The sequence below is a fragment of the Neltuma alba genome, unplaced genomic scaffold (genome assembly GCF_004799145.2).
Source record: "Neltuma alba isolate B1F8T4 unplaced genomic scaffold, ASM479914v2 tig00007157_pilon, whole genome shotgun sequence".
NCBI classification, from domain to species: domain Eukaryota; kingdom Viridiplantae; phylum Streptophyta; class Magnoliopsida; order Fabales; family Fabaceae; genus Neltuma; species Neltuma alba.
The window spans coordinates 212,368-240,187 of record NW_021634693.1 but is presented as its reverse complement, the minus strand read 5'-3'; the positions used below and the strand labels follow the sequence as shown (position 1 = coordinate 240,187).

The following is a 27,820-nucleotide window of genomic DNA, read 5'->3' as shown; positions in this document are numbered from 1 at the left end:
TTTTGCCTTTATTTAAGATAAAACCAGAACCTCATAAAACCTGATCGCTGCATTAAGCTGGGGAAATACAGGAAGCTGATTGGTGGGAAAGAAAGAAACGACCTCGTTTTGGGTCAGTGGAGGGAAGTGGAGAAATTGCTCAATGGAACGGTTCCGCGCCAGACTTTTCTCTTCTCTTCCCATATAATATGCATTCATTTTCGGATCAAATTTTTTTCCTCAAATGAGTAGCCTGCGTTTATTTTTCATTCATTTATTTCTTTTTTTTTTTTTAATGCACCAGGCCGCTTGAAAGCGAGTTTTTAGATACTTCCTCTAATAGTCTGTTATCATTATTTAACATAAACACCTAAAATTATGGCAAAAAATCGCAACTAACCCAAAATATATAATTCCAATTTTTAATATACGCATGAAATTAAATTATTTAGTCATAACAAAACTGACTACTACCTCCAGCCCTAATTATAAGAGCTAGTTGACTAATTTAAGAAGATTAAGAAAAGAAATTAAGTTAGTTATTTGTAATAAATAGGTGTTGTCTTTCCTAAAATATCCTTCCTAATTAATTGTGTTGGTTGACCAAAATAAAAGTTAAACAAGATCTTATATTAAGAAACGGAGGTAGTATTAAAAATACGTTGGTCTTATTTTAAAATTTCGGGATGACTCAAGACTCAGTCTATAACAGCATATCTATAATTTTGCGTGAGGAAATCATAGAAGTTAGGAACCTCCTTTGAAACACTAAGGTTATAATTTGAGAGACAGATCCAGAACCAGGAGCAGAGGAAGCTATGGCGAACAAAGAAGCTTCGTTAGTAATCTCATTCGGTGAGATGCTGATAGACTTTGTTCCTACGACATCTGGAGTATCATTAGCTGAGTCTCCAGGCTTCATCAAAGCCCCTGGTGGGGCCCCTGCCAACGTTGCTTGTGCCATTGCTAAACTTGGTGGCAACTCAGCCTTCATTGGCAAGGTTACTCTTTAATCTCTATTATCATCATGATCTTATTCCTCAGATATTATTGATTTTCTTATGCTTACATACTCTCGATCAATTCAGTGCATTTCGACCAATTTGGATCCCCTTCAACTCATAGTTTCACTTCCTTAGAGAGATTCCTTTGCATCTAAAAACTAGTTGAATAACCTTGTTTCAAATTAGATGATCTATATCTACGTAGTTATGTTTTTTTATTTTTAAGAGAAAATGTGACATAGTAACATAATAGAGATTACAAAAAAGAGAGATAATGAAAAAGAAATGCTAAATGGGTCCAAACATATGATCTGAAGGATACCGCAGTATTGTTTCGTGCTGTTTTTGTCTTTGAATCAGTGGGTATTGGATGCCTCTGTCCAAACATTTTTGTTTCCACAATGATATTATACACATGGTATATATTTCATGAAATCTCTGATTGCACTCTGTTATTCCATGTTGGCCATTTAAACCTTGGAATGTCTCAGAATTAGAACATTAATAATTGAACATAAAGTGAACAGGTGGGAGATGATGAGTTTGGGAGGATGCTAGCAGATATACTAAAGAAAAATGGGGTGAATACAGATGGGGTTTGCTTCGACGCAGATGCAAGAACTGCATTGGCTTTTGTGACCTTGAGGAATGATGGAGAGAGGGAGTTTATGTTCTACAGGAATCCTAGTGCGGATATGCTTCTCAAGGATTCTGAGTTGAAGATGGAGATGATCAAGAAGGCCAAGATATTCCATTATGGCTCTATTAGCCTCATCTCTGAGCCTTGCAGATCAGCTCACATGGCAGCCATGAAAGCTGCTAGAGAAGCCGGAGCTTTGCTTTCCTATGATCCTAATGTTAGGCTTCCTTTGTGGCCTTCTGCTGAAGCTGCTAGGTCTGGCATTAAGAGTATTTGGTCTGAAGCTGACTTCATCAAGGTATGAAACTTCTTCTTATAAGCTTGGTATTCAAATTTGGTATATTTCTATAAATCTTCACATGATTTACCATTTTCTCTATAGGTAAGTGATGATGAAGTGAACTTTCTTACACAAGGAGATCCTGAAAAGGAAGAGGTTGTTTTGTCCCTGTGGCATGACAAGTTGAAGCTTCTTATTGTCACCGATGGAGAAAAGGGTTGCAGATACTTCAACAAGGTACTATTCCTTTTTGTTTTTGCTGAGTTACCTCATACCCCATTTTTCTTCAGGAAAATGAATTCTGTCATTGCTAACTGGTGTGATTCAAATTTTAAAAACGTTTATGATCCAATAATTTGATTTGTTACTGTTCCATCACAAAAAGAAGCTTTATGAGTAAAATAAAAATTCTCTATATTAATGTTAGAGTTGAGGAAAAAAGACTCGATATCTCTTAAGTAACATTTCTAGATTTGTATTTTGCAGATGTAAATATGCACACTAGAAAGTTACCCCTCATTCGGGACCTATAATGCTCAAATATAAATTAGTTATTAGTACACAATATATCAGATGGTTGGGAAAAAATTAGACCAGATGAGGATAGAATTTGGCATGAGAAATTGAGAAGTTTGACCTCTTAAGTAATGTTTGGTCCATCGCATAAAGACGTTGGATATACATACATTCCAGTGAGACTTGTACCTATTTATGATAAACTTAGTCAATACTTATACTATACATTTTAGTTCTCCTTTTATGGTTTCGAAGAGTGATCTAAACTCCACGCATACATGTTTACATGAATCATCTTGTTTGAGTACAGAAATTCAAAGGCAAGATTCCAGGGTTCAAAGTGAACACAGTGGACACAACTGGTGCCGGCGATTCTTTTGTTGGTTCACTTCTCGTTTCTGTGGCTAACAACCCTTCCATATTTGATGTATTTTCTTCCCTCTGTTCTCACTTCAGTTGCGAGATCAAGCCTTAGATTTATTGTTTCTGATATTTATTGAATGCACTATGTTGCAGGATGAACCAAAACTGAAAGAGGCTCTGACATTTGCAAATGCTTGTGCAGCACTTTGTACAACCCAGAAAGGAGCCATACCTGCACTCCCAACTGCCTCAGATGCCCAGAGTCTCATTTCCAAGTCTAGTGCCAAATAGATCCTTCCTAGCTTTTTGGGATTTGTTTAGTGAATGGATCAACTCAAGCCTTTTTTATTTCAGACCATTTTTGAGTTAATCTTTTTTTATTTAAGGGATTTAGAGTAGGTGTGGTTTATGAAGTGTGGGTAATAAACAATTTTTGAAGAGTTTAGATGGGTTGAATTTTGAAAAATAATAAATAATTTTATATGTTTATTAAATTACGAATTTAGAAATATGGTGACTCTTGATCTTGCATTTTGATGTCCATCATCACAAGGTAAAACGTTCAACATAGTGTAATATTTCATCTTAGGACATAAATCCATACATGGAATATATACTATAACCTTTCTTTCTGCCTTGTTAGTCCTTTTTATATGTAATATTTCATGTCTAAAAAGTATTTTTTGTTACAAAAAGGCCTTTTTTTTCCCCTGCAATTCTATTCCAGTCCACAAACCAAATGTGCCCTTAGCATCATCCTGGTAGAGGCAGGAAAGCTTCTTTCTAATTTTATCAAGACAATAACTTTTTTACTTTGTACAAGACAAAGTCTTTAACCAATGGGAATTGGGTCTAGCTGAAGGAGCTGGTCTCCCACAACGCGGTAAACCAAGGTTCAAATCCCTGCTGAGAGAGGTGCCCACACTTAGTGCCCGACAGTACCTCGAATAGGATTGCATTCAATAGGAGGATACCTATACTGTAGCAAAAAAAAAAAAGGCAAAGTCTTTAGGCACCTTAGGTTTAGGGTTAAAGAACTCTTTAGTCTAATCCATTTTGGTGCACAGGATGTTTAAAAGACGCAAGTGCAAATAATGCTTGCAGTTATAGACATTAATTATGAAGAGGAGTAAAAGATTTCTAAGATGAGAGGGAACTTCGATAAAACTCAGAAGAGTAATTTTTTTTTTTTTAAAAGCATTGTATATTATTGGATCTTCTCATGTGTTTCTACAACAATAGAAAAATCACATGAAAAATTCTATGTATCCCCTAAATTAGCAATGCTATACGCTTCCTTCTCTTATTCCGAGCCCCTAAATCAGCAGTGCTACATGTTTGGTCCAATGGACTTCAAAAAGAAGCCATGCAAATACAAAGAAATAATCAAAGCACCTTTTGAATTGGAATTTTACAAACAAAACTCACAAGGGATAAATTATACACCTTAACAATATGGTATGCCTAACTATTATATGCTCATGGCTCTTGATGCAAGCTCCGATTCTCCTTCTTGTAACTCTGATTCAACTATCTGGCCGTTAACCTGAAAAAAATAATGAAGCCAATTGGATCGACTAATAATCTTCCGAATACCCTGTTATGTTACTGCTGCTCAAACCGAAGTAAATCATATCCAGTATGAAACTCGACTTAATTACATTGTCTTCCTTTTCATTATGAAAACATATCTGAACTTACTTTTAAAAAAAGAGACATACGCTATAACTAGATTGCAGCTTTCTTTTTAGCTCCATTTTTGGGGGTCAACGATTTGATACTACTTTTGACCAAGCCACCTTTCATTAACCTCTGCATTTGTTGATATTCATTTATTGGTAGGTAAATGGAAAATATGTGACTGGTGATTGAACGAAGTTCTCTTGGCGTCACATCTTCCATTTTTATGTCCGTTTGAATGCAAATATAAGGGAATCAACATATGCAAAGGTTATTATACGATATTTTCAGTTAAAACATGTGGTACCAGGTCATTGATCACCAGAAAACAGAGCTAAACAGTTTCCTTAATGTCAAACCCAAAATTAGATTTTAGTTTTAGCATTTTTCTTTGGTTTTCAGGAAGATGCACGTGTGCCTTAGTAATAAAGGAGAGGAAGTGTAATTATGTCAACTTTCAAGGGAAGAGGTAGTATTTTACTTTTAAGTAAGTGATGCCTAGAAACCAATACAACTTAATGCTTATAAGGCATAACCCAGCACATAATTAGATATACGATCATACCACTGAATCTCTCAGCTTAACTAAGTATCGTTCCAAAGCACCATCTCCACGAAGAATTTTGCCACCACATCCAGGAGCGTTCATTGATCCCACAGACTCCTCATCAACAAGAACAGCTTCAACCCGCTCATCTCCTGTCATCACATCTGGAACCTGTTCATAGAAGCATTGAACACATGAGAACACCATAAAGAATAAAGATAAATAACCATCTTGGACATTCGATGATAGCCAGGTATTTTATGAAAGCAATAAACTCTTTCATACTTCAAACATGGCTTCATTTAGGATGCTTTCCAGTAGGGCTCTTAAACCCCTGGCGCCAGTATTTTTGGCCACTGCTTTCTTGGCAATAAGTCTCAGTGCTTTCTCAACGAAGTGTAGCTTTACCTGAAGAGTAGAGGGAGAATTTCAGATAACTAACTACTCCCACCCACCATTCACAACTAAAACGAATGAATGGATGAATAAACAAATGCTTATCACTCAACTTAGCTGAGTTCGTAGGGAAGGGCAGGGGGTTAACAGTTCAGACAAGGTAGAATAGTCGAATGATTAAAGATTCCCAAAAATCAAGTTCATATCAAATGGTAGAATGGTCGAAGAATGATTGAACATTGACACTAAGCAGTGGCTTAGAGCCGGGCTGTAATGATCAGCAGATTACATGAAAGAAAGATATGGGAATTTAGGAAAATGTGACAGTAAGGTCAAAAGAAAATAAATATTCAGTGGGTCATTGTTATATTAGGTCCCTTTCAGACAATCAAGCAGGTGGACCGATTTAAAATTGGAGGGGCTTACTTACCCAAATGCACAAATTTAGTTGGTTTGAGATTATCTGGATCTTTTTGGCCCCAAAAAAAAAAAGTTTATCTGGATGTGGTGATGAGGTGGTTCAGCGAGTGGGGTGGGGGGGGGGGGGGAGGGGAAGAGAGAGATGTGCTTACATTATTCATGCCAAATAATTTCTTGTACTGCTTGCCAAGAGCATTTTTTGGTTCTGTGAGAACCTGAAAAGCCAAGATATTTGTGTCATTATGCGAGATATCTTAGCATAAACATACAGAACTTGAACATTTTCATCAGCTATCACGTACATTTTAAAGTCTAAACTAACGTACATGTCATACTGCTTGCAGCATCTACAAATTCACGACCTTGTTTTGTACATATAAAGTGATATTAAAAAGCTTGATACCTTTAGAATCCATTATTAGACCTTTTCATCCTTATCAAAAAATTTTCTCCCTTTTCCATTCAAAAATTAACTATCACCCATGTGCTTGCACATCTGAGGTGTCCACTTTTTCCTTCCTTTTGTTTAGATTTCATTATCCAAACTCTGGCAAAGACGAGGAGGTTCATCTTTAGATCCAATTGAAGATAGCCAAAAGCTAAATACATTGATGTATAAAGGAGAGAACCATATGATATAAACAAATGCCCCGAGGAATGACTAGATGAACTAATGACATAAGCATTAAACGTTAAAATATACTACTAGAAAAGGCTGTGGTAGGATAATAGAAGATATAAAAAGTGAAGTAACACCTGTACAAGTTGATCTTCAGTTAAAGCTGACAAGCTCACTAAGATTGGAAACCGTCCAATAAACTCTGGTATGAGACCGTATGCAATCAGATCAGAACTTTCTACCTGACAATTGCTAATGCGTCTATTAGACTCAACCAGAAGGTTATGATCTATAATAATCATATTGCTACTCGTATATTTTCCTTGGGGCGGGGGGTTGAAGTAGACAGTACCACTGAAGTACATGATTTGTCGGCTGCAATTGCCTATAGCATATCACTATTAAAGAACTAAAAGACGGGAAGAATATCTATTCAGATAAGAAGGTCAATTCTCACCGACTCAAGTAAAGATGACGTTACTGCAGCATCTGTTACTCCACCAGTTCTCATATTAGCACGAACTGGTGCTCCAAAACCAATAGAAGAATCCTCTCGTCTGGTTTAATTCATAAATTCTCAAAATTTAAAGCGTCATTTGGAATAAAACACAATAATATTCTTGAAAACCAAATAACAACCAACAACAACAACACCACAAAACAAAGAAAAATTTACCTCTCTGAAATGGTTTTATCAAGATCTACGAATGCTCCACCACATATGAAAAGAATATTCTTTGTGTCAATCTGCATATAAAAATTTAGTGGGTAATTATATGAAATTTCAAAATTCCCCATTATCTCATTATCAGTGAAAATAAATAAAATTAAGTGGGCACCACATCCACTGAATGGGTGTCAGGATTAGTATTTTTTAAATTTTAATTTTTTTTACCATTATTATAAATTCTCCTTAATATGCAATATCAAACTTTCTTTCAATACCAAGACTTTGCATATAAACCATAGGACTAGGAAGTAGGAACTATTTCAGCACTTATCCATAAGAGTTGTCACTATTGTCACCAACCATAAGGCAATTGCACCGTCCTTTCCATACATGTAAGGCATGTCTAATGAGATCCTGGTTCAGGCATGAAATGAAGGAAAAAAGGTATTCTAACATACCTGTATGTTATCACCCCGTGGATGCTTCCTTGCTCCTTTCTCCGGAACACTTACTATCTAGACAAGACATCATTCAATGTTTAGGCTACCATTAAAATGATACCAACCATTATACAAAAATTAAGTTTTAAGAAACATTTAGCATAAATAGTCTAAACTAGGAAGTTGAAAATGTTGAAAACAGAAAAAGACATATCATGTTAAAATAAAGTCTAGAAAAAAAAAAATAACCACAAAAAGACAGTCAAGCATCTACCGGGGACTTTGGTAGACTTCGGCTGATAAAGGCTTCAAAAAACTGAGCTTAAGATCGAAGAATGCCAGTACTTAGAACCACATTACTAGTATTAACCAGGGACTCTATTTCATCTCCAATAATTCATAATTCACTCTTCATTTCCACACACATTGTTCCTATTTTGACCGTGTATGTCCAGGGATTTTTTAAGGGGCTGATTAGTGAAAGCCACGCACAATTCCCTTAGAAAATCAAGGCTGTATTTTTTGCCTGGACTGCAGTTTAATATTTGGAATTCTTGGCAGACAGGAGACACAGGAATTATCTTGTGTTACTCAGACATAGAAAACGGTGAGCGCACCAGTTATTTACTTCTGGAGCATGTACTCTTTGTTTTCAAGTCCACACACAGAAGGAACAGCACTATTACCATCCTGTCAAATAACTCTCCTAATTGCTTTTTCAAGTCCACTCTACAGTTCTCAATGCCTAATCACACAATGAAGCGGCATCCTGCAACTAATACATGTAAAGAATCCTTTGAACCTAAGAACCACCAAGAATACATTGTTTTCACTTAGCCTAACCACCATTTTCACTTATATGTCAATGCTATTAAGTTCAAAATGCAATTGCCATAAGATCCTATGATAACAAACTGCATGTCAGACAGCAGTATTCAGCTACAGTATATACAAGAAATGACTTTCATATGCTGGCAGTGATAAAGACATACGATTTGCTGAGTATATGCAAAGGAACACATCATAACATTAAGCAGATTTCAATTAAAGAGTAGATGAACCAATCGGCAAGAAGTATGGAATTAATTTACTCACAGTTCCTTCCAGCATTTTTAACAACGCCTGTTGAACACCCTCACCCGAAACATCACGGCTGATATTTAAGCTCTCAGCCTGTAATATTACCCATAAATTTAGAAAGATACAATGGATGTACAATCATGAACCTTTCAGTTATATGAAAAAGATACCTTCTTAGTTATCTTGTCAACTTCATCAATGTAAACTATCCCTTGTTGAGCTGCTTGAACATTGAACTCTGCTGCCTGTGCAGCAAGAATGATTAGCGCATGATATTTATTTGAGAGTATAATGATAAGTACATAGGAAGAACATTTGATGTAATCTTCCGGAAAGCAAATAGCAAATAGCAAATAAAACAAAATAAAATCTAAATAATATAAGTAGAGAAGTCATAAGCAAAGAAAGTACCCCAGTTACGAAAGATTGGAAATGAAAGTAGACATACTGAGAATAAATAAATATGGTTAAAGCACCAAGAGAAGATTGACAATACAAGAGGCAATAAATTCAAAAGTAATATTAGGGTCATTAAGGTAAAATTTTTCAAGGATTTCTAACATTCTACCTAATCCAGAGACACCAAATTAAATGAACATTTTAAATCCCCACAAGTTTTGCCACCTTTTTTTCCCGCCAATATCCCTAAAACAAGTCAAAAGAGGATATTTCAGAGCTGAGGGCAAACCCACATCAACCTACTGTTAACTTACAATCTACAATATGTATTTAAGCCATTCAATAATTGATGATAAATTCGATTGTGCCTGCAAACTACTAAAGCTTGTAACAAAACATTCATCAGGGAACAAGAATAGCAGGACACCCAAATCCTCAATGCATGTGGTACTTTAAAAAGGACGAGACAAAAGATCTAAATTTCACAGAGACATTATACCTCTTAAGAACCGTAGGTATTAATTAAATGATTAACTCCCTAAATACAAAAGAGACAGTCAACAAAAGAATTACATGCAATAGACCCACTCCAGATTATTATTACCTGGAAAGCAAAAGAAATGAAGATCTTATAAAAGCAGCAGTTTCTATGTGATTTAGATAATTGCAGGAGCACAGAGTAAAGATTATAGCTAAGATACAAGGAAAGCACCAGACCAAAAAAAAAAAAAACAATATTGATCAGATTACATGTCACTATTTGCCACTCCACAAATTCCAACAACAATTTTTCTTTTCAACACAGAGAATCTAGATCATGTCCACAAACATCAACCCTGAAGGAATAGCGAGTCAACCATACAGGCCCTTTTCAAACTCATGACTTGACCGCAAAAGTAAATAAGATACAGTACATCGTGTGAGCTTAGGAATCAAGAAATCAATGAAGGCACAAACTAAATACTCTTCTCTTTGAGCTAATAGGGATTCACAATAGATTTTTCAGATTTCATCAAAGCATCCAGAGAAGGTTGTGAAAACCATCAACAGGCACATCCCTAGAGAGGAACGGCTTGAAATGTTATTACAGGAACATGATAGGTCACCAGAAAGAAGTCACATACCGCCAGTAGTTTATGCAGGATTGATTCAACATCCTCTCCAACATAACCGGCCTGCAAAGTAATTTCCTCTTTTGTCAATAACACCAAAAGTATCTTCCTAGAGCAACAATATATTGAACAGTCATGAAACCTACTGTCATGTGCTCAGATTTTCAGTTGTATGTAAAACTTAATGAAAGAAGCAAGAATACAACAATAGTTCATTCAATATATATATCAGATGCAATTCAAATATTTGGCAGAAGAAGATGAAGATATCAATACAAATTCTAGCATACTTGCCTTATAAAAGCATATTTGGCTGGCCTACTAAAAAAAAAAAAAAAAAAGAGCAACTTGCCTGCGTTAAGGTTGTAGCGTCAGCTATGACAAATGGAACATTCACGAAACGAGCTAGTGTCTTTGCAAGTAAGGTCTTCCCTATTTATCAAAAATTCAAATAAGCAAAGAAATCATACTGTAATTTCAGATGCCTTATACAAAATAGCATCTTAACAATATGGGTCTAACTGTTTCTCATTTATTGAGAAGAACAAAAAGTAGCCATGTTGCAAGCTGCACCTGATCCAGTTGGACCCATCAATAGAACATTACTCTTTTCTAGCTCCACATTTTGATCAACATCCAATGTTTCTGAAGTTCCTGAATCTGCCCCTGACCTAGTAATAAAATCCACCATTTCAGTCATAGCAAATAAATAACTCCTCAAAGAAGAATTATAAATAAACGGAAAGAAGAAACTCAGGAGCATCAGTTGTATTACCATTAAGGTACATGGGAAAATAAAACGCACAGTGCAAGAACTAACCCTTTCTGCAAAGAGGCATGGTATATTCTTTTATAGTGGTTATAAACAGCTACAGAAAGCACCTTCAATACAAACATGGAGCAACCGTGAGGTCATCCTAGGCCACAATTTGGAACATTGCGTTTACTGAGACTACTAAGATAAAGCTAAAGGAGCACTGACACACTATTACGTCTTCTTAGGGTAGGAATAATAAACTGCTTAAGTATTGTCAGCATACTGAATAAGCAATAACGTAAAACTGGATAAAATAGGGGACATTGATCTTAAAAAAATTTGAGGCTAAGATACCTTTTTAGCTCTGTCCTGACCAATAACAAACTTGTCAAGACCTTTGCAGATCTCCTTCGGCGTGGGTAAATCCTTACCCAAATTGGAGCCCCCCCAGATAGTCTTCACTTTGCCAGCCCCGCTTCTGCCACCTTGCCGTGGCCCTGAAGATCGAATGGCATTCAGCCCTGGTGGAAGCGGTGGGCCTGGTGGAGTATGCGCCGTCAACCCATTTCCATTAGACAAGCCTGGTAAAGGGGGAGGCCAGTTCTCTGGTGGTTCCCCGCCATTTTCACCATTGTGCGATCTTGGAGTGTCCCAGAATGTCACTCTAAGCTTATCGCTGCTATTTCTTTTCTTATCATAATCTTCTACTCCAGAGCCTCCATCATGAACATTGTCTTTGCTATGAGTTCTCTTCGGCGTTTTATTAGCGGTATTATTAACACTACTGTTAGTTACCTTCCCAATCTCTATAAAGGAGCCCTGAAGAGGAGCAATGCTATAAGGTCGAAAATAATAGGCAGTTCCACAACTAGGACAAATGTTTACCGCCTGATAACCCCCTTCTCCTTGAAGAGGGACCGAAGGGTTAGAATTGGGATCAGAACCAGAAGAAACGGGGAAATGGTGATTAGAGAACAGGATGGCCATGTGCTTGGTGCAGCGCGGGCAATTAGTCTCGGCCCGAATCTTGCGGGTCTGTGATGTCGGATTGTGAGTGTCATCGGAGCCACTATGGTCCCACTTATACCTCTTCTGAACTCCGATAAGCGATTCCCGCCGTCTATAGGTGGCAATTGGGAGGTGATTCAAGTGGGTAGAGATTGGACGCACCTGCTTGAACATGAAATTGCACTTTTTCCAGTTATTCCGAGACCGTACTGGAACAGCCAACTCTGTGTCTCCATAAGTAAGCATCGCCATTTCCTTCAGCTTCCTCCATCTCGAGAAAACACGAGACATAGAGAACTTGTTTGGATTAATGGGCAAATGAAGTACGAGAAATGACAGACAGATTGAACTATAAACTCGTCCTTTTTGAATGACCCAATGAAGAATCCAAGCTAAGAGAAGAAAATGAAGAACCTTGGGATCTGCATGAGTAAACAAATTGTGGGCATGTAATATTAAAAGATATGGATATGAGGGAGATAGAATAAATAAACGTGGGATGACAGAAAGGGAGAGAGAATAAAGAAATGGAAACAGAGAATGAGAGGGGATTGAGCACGAAGATAAAGAGAGGAGTGTTTCTCGGAGAAGAAAGAAACACTCTCTCTCCCCCAACCACTGCCCGTAGAGCGGTTGAGGCAGGGAGAAGGTGACGGCTTTGGTGTATAGTTCCTAAATTTGACACTTTGACCGTATCCTCCTGTTCAACTTCATACGTTCTACAAGTATTTAGGTTAGATTCCAGCAGTTCTTTCTTCCCACAGATAAATCGTGGCAGCAATTCTCAAACACAAATATTCTTAGTAATGGATAAGGTAAATTTTAAAAATCTACAATTTTTACAACAAAAATTTTGAAAAATTTTATTTTTTTATGAGTAAATTGATCCTACAAAAACTATTAGTAAATTTCTTTTTTTTGGGTAAAATTAGGAAATTTCATTATGTATTATTCTTTTCAAAAAGAGACTCTAATAAAATAATAAAGGCTAAAGTATACTTTTAGTCCTTTAATTTTATATAAGGTTTCATTTTAATCCCTCAATTTTAAAAAGTAAACTTTTATTTCTATAATCTTAGAATTGTTAATAAAAAAACAATGATATTGAGCTTTTGAATATTGATAAAACATTACTAAATACTATAATATTAAGTTTAATTTTCAAAATAACCATGATTATTATAAAAAATATCATTTAAGGCTAATAATTTTAGAGGTAAAGGACTAAAATTATACTTTTTAAAATTAAGAGATCAAACTAAAACCTTACATAAAGTTAAAGAATTAAATGTATACTTTAGTCAAAAATATATTGTAATTATTAAAAGGATTTTTCAACAAGTAAACAGCATTTTCTTGGTAATTACATTTTTGTAACAGAGAGAAGGAAAACGTGATGCCCAAGTTCGGCGCCCATTGCTCCATGCATTGGCGCACGCATGTGACCAGATTCGCGTGAGTTGTAATATTTAGAAGTTTGGGTACGTGCAGAACAGTAGAAGTTACGCCAATATAATTATTTTTTTTGTTAAAAAAGAGTTTAGGTGAGCTGGGTTTTAAGAGCTTATTAGGATCAGGATATGTCTCCAGATTCAAAAAGCGCTGTCCACCAACAAAGTTCTCACATCCGGCAGCAGGATTTGAACTCACAACCTTATGGGTTATGAGCCAACTCATTACCAACTGGACCAACCCTTATTAGTTACGCCAATATAATTATTATCTATGTATTGGTATATAAATTTTCGTTTCTCCCACGGGATTAACTTTGTTATTGAACTAAAGGGAAAAAGCCAGGCATTCCTATATAAATTAGGAAAATATTTGCATTAAGTTTTATATATTCATTATGTGAAATTTTCATATGGCCATGTGTCATTTCTTTCATATGAGTTTATATTTTAATAATAATATTTTAAAAATAGGACACATGATTAGTATGTAATTGAAGAATTTGATATAATAAATATAAAAAACTTAACTTAAGTATTATTTTATAAATTCTATACATTTGATCTTAAATGTAGGAACTAAATAATTAATTGATAGAAATTTAAAAAATTAGTTAAAAAAATGTTGATTTTTTTAAAATACTTCTTTAATCATTTGTATTGAAAATTCATCCCAATATAAATCTCCTTATTAATTATAACTAATAGGAATAATTTGCCGAACAAATTTTAAATTTGAAAGATGAAATGAATTGGGTTGTACAGTTAAAACAAATTCGTTCGCCGGTTCATATATATAGAATGAGAGGAGTATAGCTCACTAGCTCGTAAAAAATTGAGGGAGTTATTAATGAATAATGTAATTTGTTTGGATTATATCCAAATCACAGTTTGCTTATTTTAAGAATAATATTTATTATTTAACTATATGACCAGCTTATTTAAAATTATTTGCAAAATTCATATTCAGACATTTTTTTAGGGAGAATCCCAATTAAATCCAGCCGAAATACCTAAATTCAAATTTAGGCCTACACTTTTAGCAAATTCCTAATTAGGCCATGAGATCTAATTAGGGATTTTTGAATGTTGTTAAATCACCAAAATGCCCCTCTTCAATTAAAAAGAAAACTTGATTAATATACCTCTCCCAAGTAATTCCTCATCTCTTATGATTTTTTTTAAACCAAAAAACATATAAGTAATTTTACAATGTTTGAAATTTGTATATATAACTTATACTATTAAAAATATTTTAATAAAACATGTTAAATTACAAATATAAGTAAAATTATAAATATTTTTTATTTTCAGTTCTTGTAATTTACGTTAGTTTTATTTATTTAAACAATGTTGGATCGAATTGAAAACGTAAATGATTACGATTTAATATTAATTTTTTATTATAATTAAAATATTTTAAAATTTTAAAATAAATATTTACAACCTGAAAAAAAATATATTAAAAATATTTATTTAAAGATTACATATATTATAATTTGAAATGTTTTATGAAAATATTTTGAAGATTTTAGTTATATTACAAAATTTCAAACACTAAAAAATTATTTATATTTTTTTGTCTAAATATTAATAATAAGAGATGATGAACCATTTTAGAGGGATAAAATAATCAATTTTCATTTTTAACTAAAGAGGGGCATTATAGTTACTTAACAATATTCAGCAATTCCTAATTAGGTCTTATGTCCTAATAAAGAATTTGTTAAAAGTGTAGGCCTCAATTTAATTTTAAGTATTTCAGCAGGATTTAATTAGGATTTTCTCTTTTTTTATAATAAGCATATGTATTTTTTTATTAGAAGCAATCCTACTTGAGACATTTAGGTACTAAATATAGATATTTTTCTTAATGGAATTTTGAATATTAATTTATCATGCTGTGAGAAATTAGACTGTTTCTATCAAACTCAATGTCATGGATAACTGCATGCAATTTTATCTCTGTAAAATATTACCATCAATCGATAGCCATGAATAATCCTCTACAAATTAGAGGCTGTGGGTTGTTCTTGCATCTAATTCAAAAAGAATATTATCATACTATTCAAGTTCCCTTTTTTTCCCACATACTCTTTCGGTCGATCTCTAATATAGGATCTAATTAGAAAGTTGATATTGGTTTTATCTATAAGATTTATTTCATACGTTTATCAATTTTTTCTCAAATTAACCATATTGATATTCTCTCAACAATAATCAAGTAAGAGAAGAAGGGAAGAAATTAAAGAAGATGCTTAAAATGCTTTATAAAAAATATATCATATTAACTAATTTAACTAACATATTTAATATACTCAAATTAGTTAATTAAGTCTTATACTACTTTCGGTTCTAAATATAAGAGCTAGTTGACTAATTTGAGTAGATTAAGAAAAGAAGTTAAGTTAGTTATTTGTAATAAATAGGTGTTGTTAAATGTCCTTACTAATCAAGTATATTAGCTACAACTACAATTATTACAAGGACTATCTTGGAACAAAATGGATAAATATGAAAGATAAAGTGGATTAGGGTCTTATATTTAGAACTAAAATAAAAATAAAATAAAATCTTATATTAAAGATAAGAGGTAGTACTAAGTCTTGGAGGATCTTCTAGCTGGTCCTTCATCGTCCAACCATGCTTTTCGTCTAGTTTTGAGTAAGGTTGTAAGTCTTGGCTCTTGTGTTCTAAAAGCCACTAATTTTCTTAGGTCCTCCTTACTCTCTGCTGCGGTCAATTAACTATGTTTTTAAAAAAAAAATGGTGGGATTTCACTTTATGTAGCACCAAAGCAAAATGATGGAGGCCATTGGGTAGGCAGGTTGACGGAGAACTTTCTCATGCTTGAGAGATGCATGAAGGAAGAAATTGAATGACAATTTTAAAACAAAATGGATGGCCAGATTTCATTTGATCTTCAATTTATATCGTTAAATTTAAAAAAAAAAATTAGGGGAAGAATCATCATTTGACGAGGTCATGAGGTGCAATTATTTCTAATAATTGAAACTAAATAAATTTTTGGTTTAACGATTGTTTCGCATATAATTAAAAATATGTTATACATAATTAAAAAAAAAAAACATCGCTGGAGCCTGGAGATGAGTTGTACCAGGTCCCCTTTTTTTTTTTTTGAGCTAATCAATAAACTTTCCAAATAAGGATTTTTTTTATACCAAATTTCCCATTTATCTTTCCTGACCTATTTATTTATTTTGGATAACAAGACTAGAGCAAAACTCGTTCAAAATCAAGGGATAAGACATGTCACAAACCCGAACATCGCCACACTTGTTGGAAGGAATGGGGTTTTGGTGGAAGTAGATGAAAAAAAAAAAATTCTTCAAATATAATTAAAAACAAATATACAGTGCTTAAAATGAGTTTTGCATGGTTTGTAAATAGTGTCAATAAAATTTAAGTAAAAAAATGATACATAGAGTAATGAGATGTATATTTGTCAATAATTAGTGAGGCATTATTATATATGTGATATTTTAATTTAGATAAAAATATATATTTAATTCTTTAACTTTATAAAGAGTTTTAATTTAATCTTTTAATTTTAAAAACATATACTTTTAGTTTTTTAACATTAAAATTGTTAATAAAAAATAACGATATTAAAATTTTATATGTTGATAAAATCTTCTCAAATGCCAATATATTAAGTTTAACTTTAAATGTTACAAAAATATTATTTAAATTTAACAGTTTTAGAGTTAAATCACCAAATGTGTGTTTTTTTAAAATCAAGGGATCAAATTGAAACATATATGTACTTTAACCTTTATTTATTAATATTTTGTGGCTGCTCATAAGGATAATAATAAATAAAGAATAAATTCTAAAATTTGATATTTTCGACCAAATCAAGATCAACTGAGCTTCAAATATTATTAGTCATGATGATTTTTTTTTTTATCAGAAGCTATTGATGAGAATTTTTTATACGCGCACACACAAAATTTGATGATGATTCTGATCATTCTATAATACTACCTCCGGTCCTTAATATAGGACCCCGTTTGACTTTTAGTTTGATCCTAATTATAAGACCCCAATTCATTTTTTCTTTCATATTTATATGTTTTTTTCCAAGATAGTCCTTCTAATAATGATAGTTCTAACCAACACACTTAATTAGCAAGAATATTTTAGGAATAACAACACTTATTTGTTACAAATAACTAACTTAACTTACTTCCTTAATCTCCTCAAATTAGTCAACTGGATCTTATAATTAGGACCGGAGATAGTAAGACTTTAGATGAGGGGTTGTTATGGATGAATTACATGAATTATAGTTTAAATTATGAATATGAATAGTGGGATGCTTGAATTAAGCTGTGGATTACGTATATTTTGATTTTACATATTAAATAATAAAATAATGAGATACATGTTTTTAAATTTAAAAACTTTAATGACTACGTATTTGGACTAAACCACCAAGCACCAACCCTTTAATCCCCCGCATTAGGATGGGGCTTCACAAAATCGGCACATTTGCGTAAATAAAGCTTTCCAAATCTGTTTTTATAGAGCCCATCCATTTTAAGAACAAGTTTATTAGGCTTGGTCGAATCCCATCCCAGTTTCATATTTCACATTAAATTTGTTAAAAATAAATTATAATATTGTTTTAAATAATTATAAGTATGAGATTATTAGTTATAAATCATAAAACATAACTTATATGGCTTAAATATTTACTTTATAATTAGACAAACTTATTCCCATTCACTTATATCTATTAGGTCTAATTTCCTAATCAAATTTTAATATACGAACTTTTTTATAATAAAAATTTATATTGATAAAATGTCAAAACTTTGTTGGTTTTTGTTCCAACTTCAAAACTCTGTTAAATCATTATTAATAATAAAATTAAATATGACAAGATTTGACTAGAGAATTGGACCTAATCCATATAATAAAATTTGCTTATATTTTACTTTTTATAATTAATAGTCTTATATTTATAATTACCAAAATTGTCAACAAAAGAGTTTTTTTTATGACAAGAATTTTTTTTAGGAACTATTAAATTCACTTTTTGAACTATAAGTGTCATTCCCCACCACGCACCACATGTATGGCTGATTTGAATTTTTTTTAAAATCTAAATAATGCTGGAAAAAAGTTGAGTCTCCCACCCAGACCACAGGGCTCAAGGTTGGGAAGGGAAAGAATCTCGGCTGTCGTCGGGAAAAGGCAAGAAAAGAAGAACGCCCTTGTACTGGAAATTCTGGAAAACTGACTCCTCCTTTGTTATTGGATCTTCCCAACTCTGTGGTATTTGGTAATTTCTGCGGCACTTTGTATTTTTTGAAGCTTTGGTCCTTTGACTCCCACAAACCTAACTTTAATCAATCTGCTTTATACGTATATTTGGTTCTCCGGGATATTTTATTGTTTTCGGAAACTATAACTGGTTCTAGTGCTTGCCTTCCTGATCGTTCATAGTTAGGGTTTGATTAAGCTTTTAGTTTGAGTTAAATATGACTTCAATTAAACTGCTGGCTTTTGTTTTCTCCACTTGGTCTTCTTTTCAAGATTTTATGTATCGATAGTCATTTTCACTTAGTTCCACCTTCTGATCATTCTTTCACCATGTTTTGATCCTTGGGGGAAATATTACGAACTAATCCTATAAATAAACGACACTTGTAAAAGGAAATTTTTAACGGGCCTTTTACTATTCTTGCATTTCAAAGACGCCCCTGAATTCTATTATCTGTTGTTGCCCTAGTGATTGAATGCAGAAGTAGTTTTTCTCAATTTGACATGGAGTGTGGGAATGATGATTCCATAGATAGTCTACAAGGGGAAATTATAATTCCATACTTGTCTCTGTTTCATAGGAATGATGGTCTCATGTTGGCCTTAACTCTGCTGAAGCTGGAATTATCATTCTCTCCAAGAAATATAGGAAGGAATACTTATTGTGGGCAAGTATTAGATCTATGATTTTTGTATCACGAGAAATTGAGTGGATCAATTTCCTCAAGAAATAGATTAATTATTCCATTCCAATCTATTCAAGAACGAGACAAAGAACTAATGGCCCTCCCGGTGTCTCAATTGAAATGCCTCTCGATGGTATTTTTTAGTATTCTTGCTTATTCCAATGATCCTTAGCACGGAACCCATGGATACCGCAGCACTTCATCCCTTATTCTGAGGCAAGGGAAATCTTTCATTTGCTGAAAGAATGCCGGTACTTAGAACAGTGGTATGGGCAAGCTGAGAAGAAGCTCGTTGCAAAGTACTTCTTCTAAGGCTTATAAGTGATTGGTTCAATGGAGGGAAGGGGAGGGATTTTAATTTAGACTGTTCAATCAAGTAAAAAATCACATCTTCCCTTTATTCGTGCCGTGGTATCATCTCACAAGTTCACTGATTCATTCTATTTCTTTCTTCCTTGTAGAAGTCACATTGCATTTGTGAAAAATCATTCGTTAACAATAGAGAATAAAAGAAAGTTTCTGTTGCACTGAGACAGCAGACAAGGACGTTTCTTCTCCGAGTCATGAGCTGAAGTAGTGGATCAAGTCACTCTAGCTGATGGGTAGAACTTTCATGATCTGTGAATTGTTTATGAAGCATCCCTTAGCAAATTCTTGAGTTATCTAACAACCTTCCTTCTGTTTTCCGTTGGCACACCTCTCCTAACTATTACCCAGTTATTCTGGAATAATCTTTTTACGAAGGGATGCTTTTACATATTTCTACCAAATCCTTTTATTATCAAGTATAGCTGGCATCATTTCAATATGTTTTCATTGTCCTGAACATGGCAAGCGTTTGAGTCTGTTTATAGTCTCCTTTATTAACTTTTATTTTTACTAAATTCAAGGGCTTCTCTGGTGTGCTTGAAAAATCCTAATCCTTGAAAATGCATGAATGGGTCCAGCTTCAATTTTGCTGCAAGTGTTTGGGCAATCATTCCTAAAATCTTCCTTGCTATGTATATGCCATTGTCTAGTGCATTTGGAACTTTTGCTAATCGGTGGCACTTAATTTATGAAGATGAGACATAATTGAGGAAAGTACTTCGCCAAAACTCAAAGCCCCAAGAAAGATGGTCTGTGGGGAGTGGTCTTAGCATTTATTAAAAACATTACCCCAATATATGTGTGTGTGTGTGTGGATCTGATTGCCCAGTAATAGATGAGTTTATAGTCTGTGCAAAGAAGGAAAAAAGGGCAAGAAGGAACTTGCAAAATTATGACATGGCATGAATTGATGGTAGATATCAGTTTTACTTGGTTGGAAAGTCCCAATTAAGTGAATTTAAATATTTAGAGGATCATGATACTTAAAGTTTTTGTTTATATCCTTATTTATTGTCGTTTAGTCACAGGTATGGGCCGATGAGGCTTATTTAGTTTAGATTAAGGGAAATTAAATATTTAGAGAACCACGATCCTTAATTTTGTTTTATATAATCCTTATTTAGTCTTGCTCAGTTACAGTTATGATTTTGTGATATCGAAATTCTGCATGTTAAACGTATAAACAAAATGGGATAGAATGTAACGCCATTTTATCCCTCTTGGAACTGAACACTAAAATGAGAATGGTCATTCATTTCTCAATTCCTTTCTTTTGTTACCTTCAATAATTAATCTCAATGCCCAAATGTACTCATATTGTTTAGGAACATTATTGCAAACTATTTTATCACTTTCATTTTGATTGAATTCAATTTATGAACAATTTGAATTTTGCTTGATGCTTCTTTCATTATTTTCATGGCTAACATATTTTCTCTCTCTCTTCATATAGGGTTATGTTACAATGGGCAAACTTTTGAATAAGGAGGAAATCTGATTATGTTGAATAGTACCAGGTTGCAAAACTTGGATCAATTAGACAATGTTCCTGTTACATGGAAATGAAGCACTGATATAGACTGGAAGACTGTCTAGAAAAATGGAATGCAATAAGGATGAGGCCACCAGAGCTAAAGAAATTGCCGAGAGGAAGTTTGTTGCAAAGGATATGCGGGGGGCAAAGAAGTTTGCTTTAAAGGCCCAAACATTGTTTCCTGAGCTTGAGGGTATTTCTCAAATGCTAGCTACACTTGATGTGTATATTTCTGCAGACAATAAAATAAATGGCGAAGCAGATTGGTATGGTATACTCGGTGCAGATCCTCGGGCTGATGACGAAACAATCCGGAAACAATATAGGAAGCTGGCTCTCACACTCCACCCTGATAAGAACAAGTCTATTGGGGCTGATGGGGCATTTAAGTTTATTTCGGAGGCGTGGAGTTTGCTGTCAGATAAGGCTAAAAAGGTAGCATATGATCAGAAGAGAAACACAAAAGTGCAGAAGGTTTCGACAAAGTCTTCTGGTGCATCAGCACATCAAGGGACTAATGGGAATTTCAATTTTGCAAAAACTACCACTTCTAGTGCCAGAGCTCATAAACATACTACTAAACCAGATTCAACTTCAACTCACAAATCAAAATCAAATACTTTCTGGACTGTTTGCAATCGATGCAAAATGCAGTATGAATATCTTAGAGTTTATCTTAATTTGAAACTCCTGTGTCCCAATTGTCATGGGGCATTTTTGGCTGTAGAAACATCTCCTCCACCTGCAAGTGGTGTAAGACCCGCCACCTCATTTAACTTTTCCCGGCAGCAGCAAAATTTCAATAACCCAGCGCCTAGTAAAAGCAAGTCTAAAGCAGGAAAGAACAAGCCAACCTCGAATGTTGGAGCAGGTTATGGTAATACTGATTCCTATAACCATACTGATTTCCAGTGGGCTCCATTTTCGAAAACTTCTGGTGTTTCAACAGCAGCTCAAGCTGCAAGTGTGGTCCAACAGGCATATGAGAAAGTGAAGCGGGAGCGTGAGGAGGCACAAGCAGCTACAAAAAGGGAACAGGCCTTACGAAGGAAGCAGCATGCTTCTAAAAAAGGTAATATGAATCCTACGAAGAGAAGAAGAGGCATGGAGGATTCTGGTGCGAGCAGCCATGGTAAGGAACCTTCAAATCAAGCAGGAATGAGAAATGGAGTAGTAGGAGCAGGTAGCTCATGTGGTTCTAAACCTGGTAATTTTGATCGCTTCTCAATTAATGGTAGCTTGAAGACCAGTGGTGCAGGAACTTCCGAGCTTGAGCTTAATAATCTTCTTATGGTGAGAGCTAGAAAAGAGATTGGCGAGAAACTGAAGGATATTCAGTCAAATACTATTTCCAAGAGAGCAATGACAGAGAGTAGAAATGGAAGTGAGACAGAAAATGAGAAAGGAGAAAAAGTTATATGTAGCTCAGAGAGATGTGATCAAAACAACCTCTGCAATTCTAACAATAGGAATAGTGAATTCCATGCCACTGAGATTTCTGCTGGAACTACTAGTGCTAATGTGGACATGAAAACCATGACAATTGATATCCCTGATCCTGATTTTCATGATTTTGATCAGGATCGAACTGATAGGTCTTTTGGTGAAAATCAGGTATGGGTTGCATATGATGATGATGGGATGCCTCGAATTTATGCTATGATTCACAGTGTGATTTCTTCGAGTCCATTAAAGATGCAGATCAGTTGGCTCAATTCAAAGACCAATGATGAACTGGCCCCTCTAAATTGGATCATTTCAGGCTTTTCTAAAACTTGCGGAGAGTTTAGAATGGGTAGAAATGAAATCAATAACTCACTTAATTCTTTTTCTCATAAGGTTAGATGGAGAAAGGGTGCTCATGGAGCCATTTGTATTTATCCCATGAAAGGGGATGTTTGGGCTCTTTATAGGAATTGGTCACCTGATTGGAATGAGCTGACAGCAGATGAGGTGATACACAAGTATGATATGGTTGAGGTACTTGAGGATTTTAGTGAAGAAAATGGTGTTATGGTCATTCCCCTAGTAAAAGTGGCTGGCTTCAAGACATTATTTCGCCGGCACTTGGACCCAGGAGAAATTAGGATCATTCCAAGAGAAGAGATGTTTCGGTTCTCTCATCAGGTCCCTTCATACTTACACAGGGGTAAAGAAACACCAGATATCGTAAGGGGTTGTTGGGAGTTAGACCCAGCTGCTACTCCATCTGAACTTCTTGAAGTTATAAAAGCTGTAGAAGAGGAAGAAATTGTAGGCGAGGAAGGTAGTCCTATAAAAGAAACAACAAATGATGACATTAAAAGACCTAATGATGAGGAAATGATAAATGACACAGGAAAATTTGGAAATGAGAGGGAGAAAAATGATAAAGGTGTTAACGAAATTGGACCTTTGGAAGAGGACAAATAGAAGGGGGTATTGGCAAGAGCTTTTTGACTGTTGGAGGGAATCAGATTCAGGACTGTCATTCTTCTGGAGAACTGTGGAAGGACGATCCCTAGTAACATTGCATATCTTGCGAATTGAAGACCATGAGAAGTTGGAACTCCAGGTCATGCGCCATCAAAAACTGATTTATTGCCTCGTGCAAACTGCTATTACATTTTCCGGGGGAACACTTGTTTCTGGTGGAACTTATGTACATAGAGGTCTAGAGGTCTGGCTGCAAGCTATCTTTCCCTTCTGTTTTATAGGTTCTTCTCCCAATTTTCACATCATTTTTTTGTAGCCTTCAGAAATTGACGCGTTTCCCAGCCTCTATGCGAAGTTGTACTACTTTTTAGCTCTCAATATAGATTAATAACAGTCAATTGCAAGTTGATTCCATTTTCCTCTTTATCATGCTTGATTGGCCCCATTTTGCAAGATTAATCTAATGGATCGTGCCAATTCCCACCATGTGTATTTTCACACTTGGTTTCCCCCTTTCCAAAGGAAGATTAAGTTTCTTGAAGATAGATTCTTTTTTGTAATATTATGTGATTTTAATTTTGGTTAACAATCGACTCAAATACTTGATCACTAATAGAGCATAATGGTGCCATGCGATCCATGTAAGTCAACCCCACATAGTGAGATAAGGTTTTGCTGCTGCTATTGGTGTTATTATTGCATCTGATTTTAATTTCATCATCCGATAGTGTAAATTGTGTGATCTATCTTTTTAGTGGATCATATATGTTCGGAAATACACTATTTTATACAAATACCCATTTACCCTCATTTGGCAATTGGGGTATTAGAAGCATGAGTGATGTCAATTATTCAAGAATTGGAATTAATTTGCTTTAGAAAAAGAGGATTTTCTTTTAAAAAAATTTGCCATACATGGTGTGTGACTGAATGTTAATTGTGGCGCATTTGTTGGAGTGTTATCAGTTGCACTCTCCAAGTAGAGATTCATGCCGCATAAAGTCATTCGGTGAATATATGCTCATGCATTTTTATTGACTTTATATTTATAGACTCTCCATCCGCTATGGTTAAAACTTATTACGAGCACAATGGCTCCTTTTTATGAGGTTTTCTCGGTTTGTGGAATGTCTCTAGGCTCATGAGCAAAATCATGATTTTTTGTTCTAGGTTACATCAGAAAAGTTTGAATCCTTAGAGAGAGAACAAGAATAGTAGGGAATTCTGTGATGCTTTTCTACTTCGGTAACATTTGAAGGAAATAGGAGGAATTGACATAGGTAATCTTTCCCCCTTCTCTTTTCAAGTACTTGGCATGATGGATATTGAAAAAGAAATATGAGATGAAATGGTGGCATGAAGTAGAGGTTGGGAAAGCAGAGTCCAGGGAATGACAAGGAAAGTGAGTATTTGATGTGAGGTCTCTAATTTTTTTAGGAAGCTAGCAGTTTATCAATAATGATAGGATTTGAGATGCCTTTGAGTTGAGTGCTTTATTTGTCTGTATTTAATTTTTTTATGTTTATTTTTTTAATTAAAAGAATAAGCACCAATGGCTTGATATTACAAGTAGGAGATAGAATGTGTAACTTCCTAGTTACGGGTTTGGCCTCTCTCTTTCTCTTTTTCTTCAAAGAATCTCATCTCCACTATTGGATTAAATAATAGATGATTCAGATTTAATATTTTAAAAAGCAGATATATAATTTCTCTCTCCTATTTATGTAATGTTATAATAATAGTTTTATAAAGCATGAAATTTGAATCATCTAATGGTAAAGATCAGGTACTGAGAAGAAAAGGAGAAAGAAAAATTCTGAGAGGATCCAAACCCTCCTAGTTACAATGGATTGTTAATGCCACTCGGCTATAAAATTTTGACTTTATGTTTTCTTTATTGCTGACTATAATTTGTTATGAAAGCACAAATGAGCATTTACGAGACACGTGTATGCTGAGAATTAGTAGGTTATTACACGTGAATTCCCTTGAGAAAGGGAAATGCAAGTGCTCAACAAAGGCAAAAGTCTTCATTTGCAAGGATGATTTACGAAGTGAGGCCTTGTCCATCCAAACGGCAGTACCAACGAGAGGAATGAAAATCAGCATTCTTTGGGCTCTGACCCCGGCAAGTAAACAGGCCATCAGATGTTGGGCCAATATTCTCGGCTTCCAGCACTGACGTCCTCAAGTTCAATCTACTTTGAATTTGGATCGATTGATATATGAATTTGAATACGGATATGGACTGACTGAGATCTAAACAGAGAACCTAGGCGAAAAAACCTATCAAGTGCATAGAAAGGGGAAAAAAACAAAATGGGCAAGTGAAGAGCACATGCAAAGTAGTAAGCGATAACTGCACAATTCTATAAAAAGGAGCTCAAGTTATTGATGAATAAAGAGAAAAAAGTGATTTTAAATAAATAAATAAAAAGACGCTGCGTATACCTAAGGAGTGATATCTTTAGCAGTGCGCATATATGTATCTGTGTGTGTACATATATACCCCGTTCTAAATATAAAATATCTATATGTACTACTCCTCCGGTTCTTATTATAAGACCCAATTTGACTTTTTATTTGGTCCTAATTATAAGACCCAATCCATTTTGTCTCTTATATTTATGCATTTTTTTCCAAGATAATCCTTCTAATAATGATAGTTTTAGCCAGTATACTTAATTAGCAAGGATATTTTAGGAATGACAACACTTATTTATTATAAATAACCAACTTAACTTACTTCCTTAATCTCCTCAAATAAGTCAATTGGGTCTTATAATTAGGACCGGAGGAGTAGTATAATAATCTTATATTTCGGAGTATAAGAATACTTTAAAAGTATCCAGTGTATAGCATTTTCACTAAACACGAGTAGAGGAGAAGGACTCCCGAATTCTGTATTATGAGAAGCACCTCTATATTCAACAGGAGATTTGGATTAGCCTGTACATCACTGGACACACTCATAATCTAAGCTCTTAACTCAGTAAACCCAGTAGTACATCAGAACAACCAAAGGTTTTATTCCACACAAGACGATTCATAGCCCTGTTTCAGTACCATCAATTGTCATTAAGAAAGGTGCACTAACTCACAGCTCCTGCTTGGCCTCATCAATGCTCACAACCTTTGGGCCTTTAATCTTATCAGGTGACAGCTTGTTGAGTTTCAAAGTAAGCACCCCGTTTTGCAGCTTAGCCTGAACAGAATCCAAGTCCACGTTCTGTGGCATCCTGAACCGCCTCCAGAATTTGCCATAAGATCGTTCAACTCTGTGCCAGTGCTCTCCTTTCTTCTCTTCTTCCTCCTTCTTCCTCTCGCCACTCACTCGCAGAACCCTGTTTTCCTCCACTTCTATCTTGATCTCCTCCTTCTTCATCCCCGGCACGTCCATCATTATCACGTGACTGTCCGGCGTCTCTTTCCAGTCCACTCTCGCCGGAGACACAGCCATGGACGCTTCGCTTTTGTCGATCCCAAATGGGATTTGCTCCAGCACACGAAATGGGTCCGGGAAGCGATCGACCCAGAAATTCTCTGGACCATCTGTGAATGGTAGCAGAGACCCATTTGCGAAACCTGCTGTGAGAAGTAGAATCAGCAACAGAAATGGCATCAATAACACGGTGGCTTGCTGCCTCATTTTGGAGAATAGATTACAGCGAAGCTGGTTGTACTCGGATTCGTGTCGGATATGAGATGACAACAAGGGCATGATTGTGATGATTATATAGAGGGAACGGAACAGAGTGGGAGATTAGTGTAGAGAGAGAAAGAAAGTTCAAGACAAAGAGGATCCTAGAATTCTCCAACACCTTCCTCAGCTTACGTGCTGGGTAGTAAAGCGGAGAAGACCACGGTCCTGCTAACTTTACTAGTGATGAGCCGCTTATTGCTACGCTGAAATTTGGATTATCCAGGGATGGTTTTCATCCTTCAAATTTAAAATATTAAATTATTAAAAAGATAAACATAAAATTGGGCTGGTCTCATTATATCCGTAATCCAACCCATGGTGCAAACACAAGGCATTATGAGAAGTCGAATTATCACTGGAACGTAAAATCACTTTTAAAATTATAATTTATGAGGTGTTTGGATGGCATGAGAAGTACTTCTAAAAAGTATTTTTTCATAAATTAAGATAAACTCCTTCA

The 27,820-nt window shown here is 34.8% G+C and overlaps 4 protein-coding genes across 8 annotated transcripts; 2 read left to right on the top strand and 2 right to left on the bottom strand.

Annotated features, from left to right (window-relative positions):
* The first annotated feature begins 774 nt into the window (after positions 1-774).
* Positions 775-3,078, top strand: LOC114751930 (probable fructokinase-5). The gene is made up of 5 exons (XM_028940632.1): positions 775-980; positions 1,511-1,921; positions 2,006-2,140; positions 2,730-2,846; positions 2,936-3,078. The coding sequence occupies exons 1-5, from the start codon at positions 798-800 to the stop codon at positions 3,071-3,073; spliced, it is 984 nt and encodes a 327-aa protein (XP_028796465.1). The 5' UTR covers positions 775-797; the 3' UTR covers positions 3,074-3,078.
* An 897-nt stretch (positions 3,079-3,975) lies between these two features.
* On the bottom strand, positions 3,976-19,894 carry LOC114751916 (CLP protease regulatory subunit CLPX3, mitochondrial). Of its 2 annotated transcripts, XM_028940614.1 has the most exons (16): positions 19,887-19,894; positions 11,257-12,491; positions 10,966-11,027; positions 10,719-10,816; positions 10,498-10,577; positions 10,158-10,208; positions 8,805-8,879; positions 8,650-8,727; positions 7,573-7,629; positions 7,121-7,191; positions 6,902-7,001; positions 6,582-6,686; positions 5,978-6,040; positions 5,295-5,417; positions 5,028-5,180; positions 3,976-4,328 (listed from the first exon to the last, which is right to left on the bottom strand). In XM_028940614.1, the coding sequence occupies exons 2-16, from the start codon at positions 12,199-12,201 to the stop codon at positions 4,254-4,256; spliced, it is 2,136 nt and encodes a 711-aa protein (XP_028796447.1). In that variant the 5' UTR covers positions 12,202-12,491; positions 19,887-19,894; the 3' UTR covers positions 3,976-4,253. The 2 variants fall into 2 exon arrangements, with proteins under 2 accessions (XP_028796447.1, XP_028796446.1); XM_028940613.1 differs by lacking the exon at positions 19,887-19,894 and having other exon boundaries at positions 11,257-12,543.
* On the top strand, positions 18,510-24,272 carry LOC114751915 (meiotically up-regulated gene 184 protein). 4 transcript variants are annotated; one of them, XM_028940611.1, is made up of 3 exons: positions 18,510-18,665; positions 19,801-19,941; positions 21,162-24,272. In XM_028940611.1, the coding sequence occupies exon 3, from the start codon at positions 21,309-21,311 to the stop codon at positions 23,652-23,654; it is 2,346 nt and encodes a 781-aa protein (XP_028796444.1). In that variant the 5' UTR covers positions 18,510-18,665; positions 19,801-19,941; positions 21,162-21,308; the 3' UTR covers positions 23,655-24,272. The 4 variants fall into 4 exon arrangements, with proteins under 4 accessions (XP_028796444.1, XP_028796443.1, XP_028796445.1 ...); XM_028940610.1 differs by having other exon boundaries at positions 18,510-18,672; XM_028940612.1 differs by lacking the exon at positions 19,801-19,941.
* Positions 24,273-26,583: 2,311 nt separating this feature from the next.
* Positions 26,584-27,306, bottom strand: LOC114751929 (22.0 kDa class IV heat shock protein-like). Its single transcript, XM_028940631.1, has one exon. It carries the CDS (start codon positions 27,304-27,306, stop codon positions 26,755-26,757), a length of 552 nt encoding a protein of 183 aa, XP_028796464.1. The 3' UTR covers positions 26,584-26,754.
* Positions 27,307-27,820: the final 514 nt, after the last annotated feature.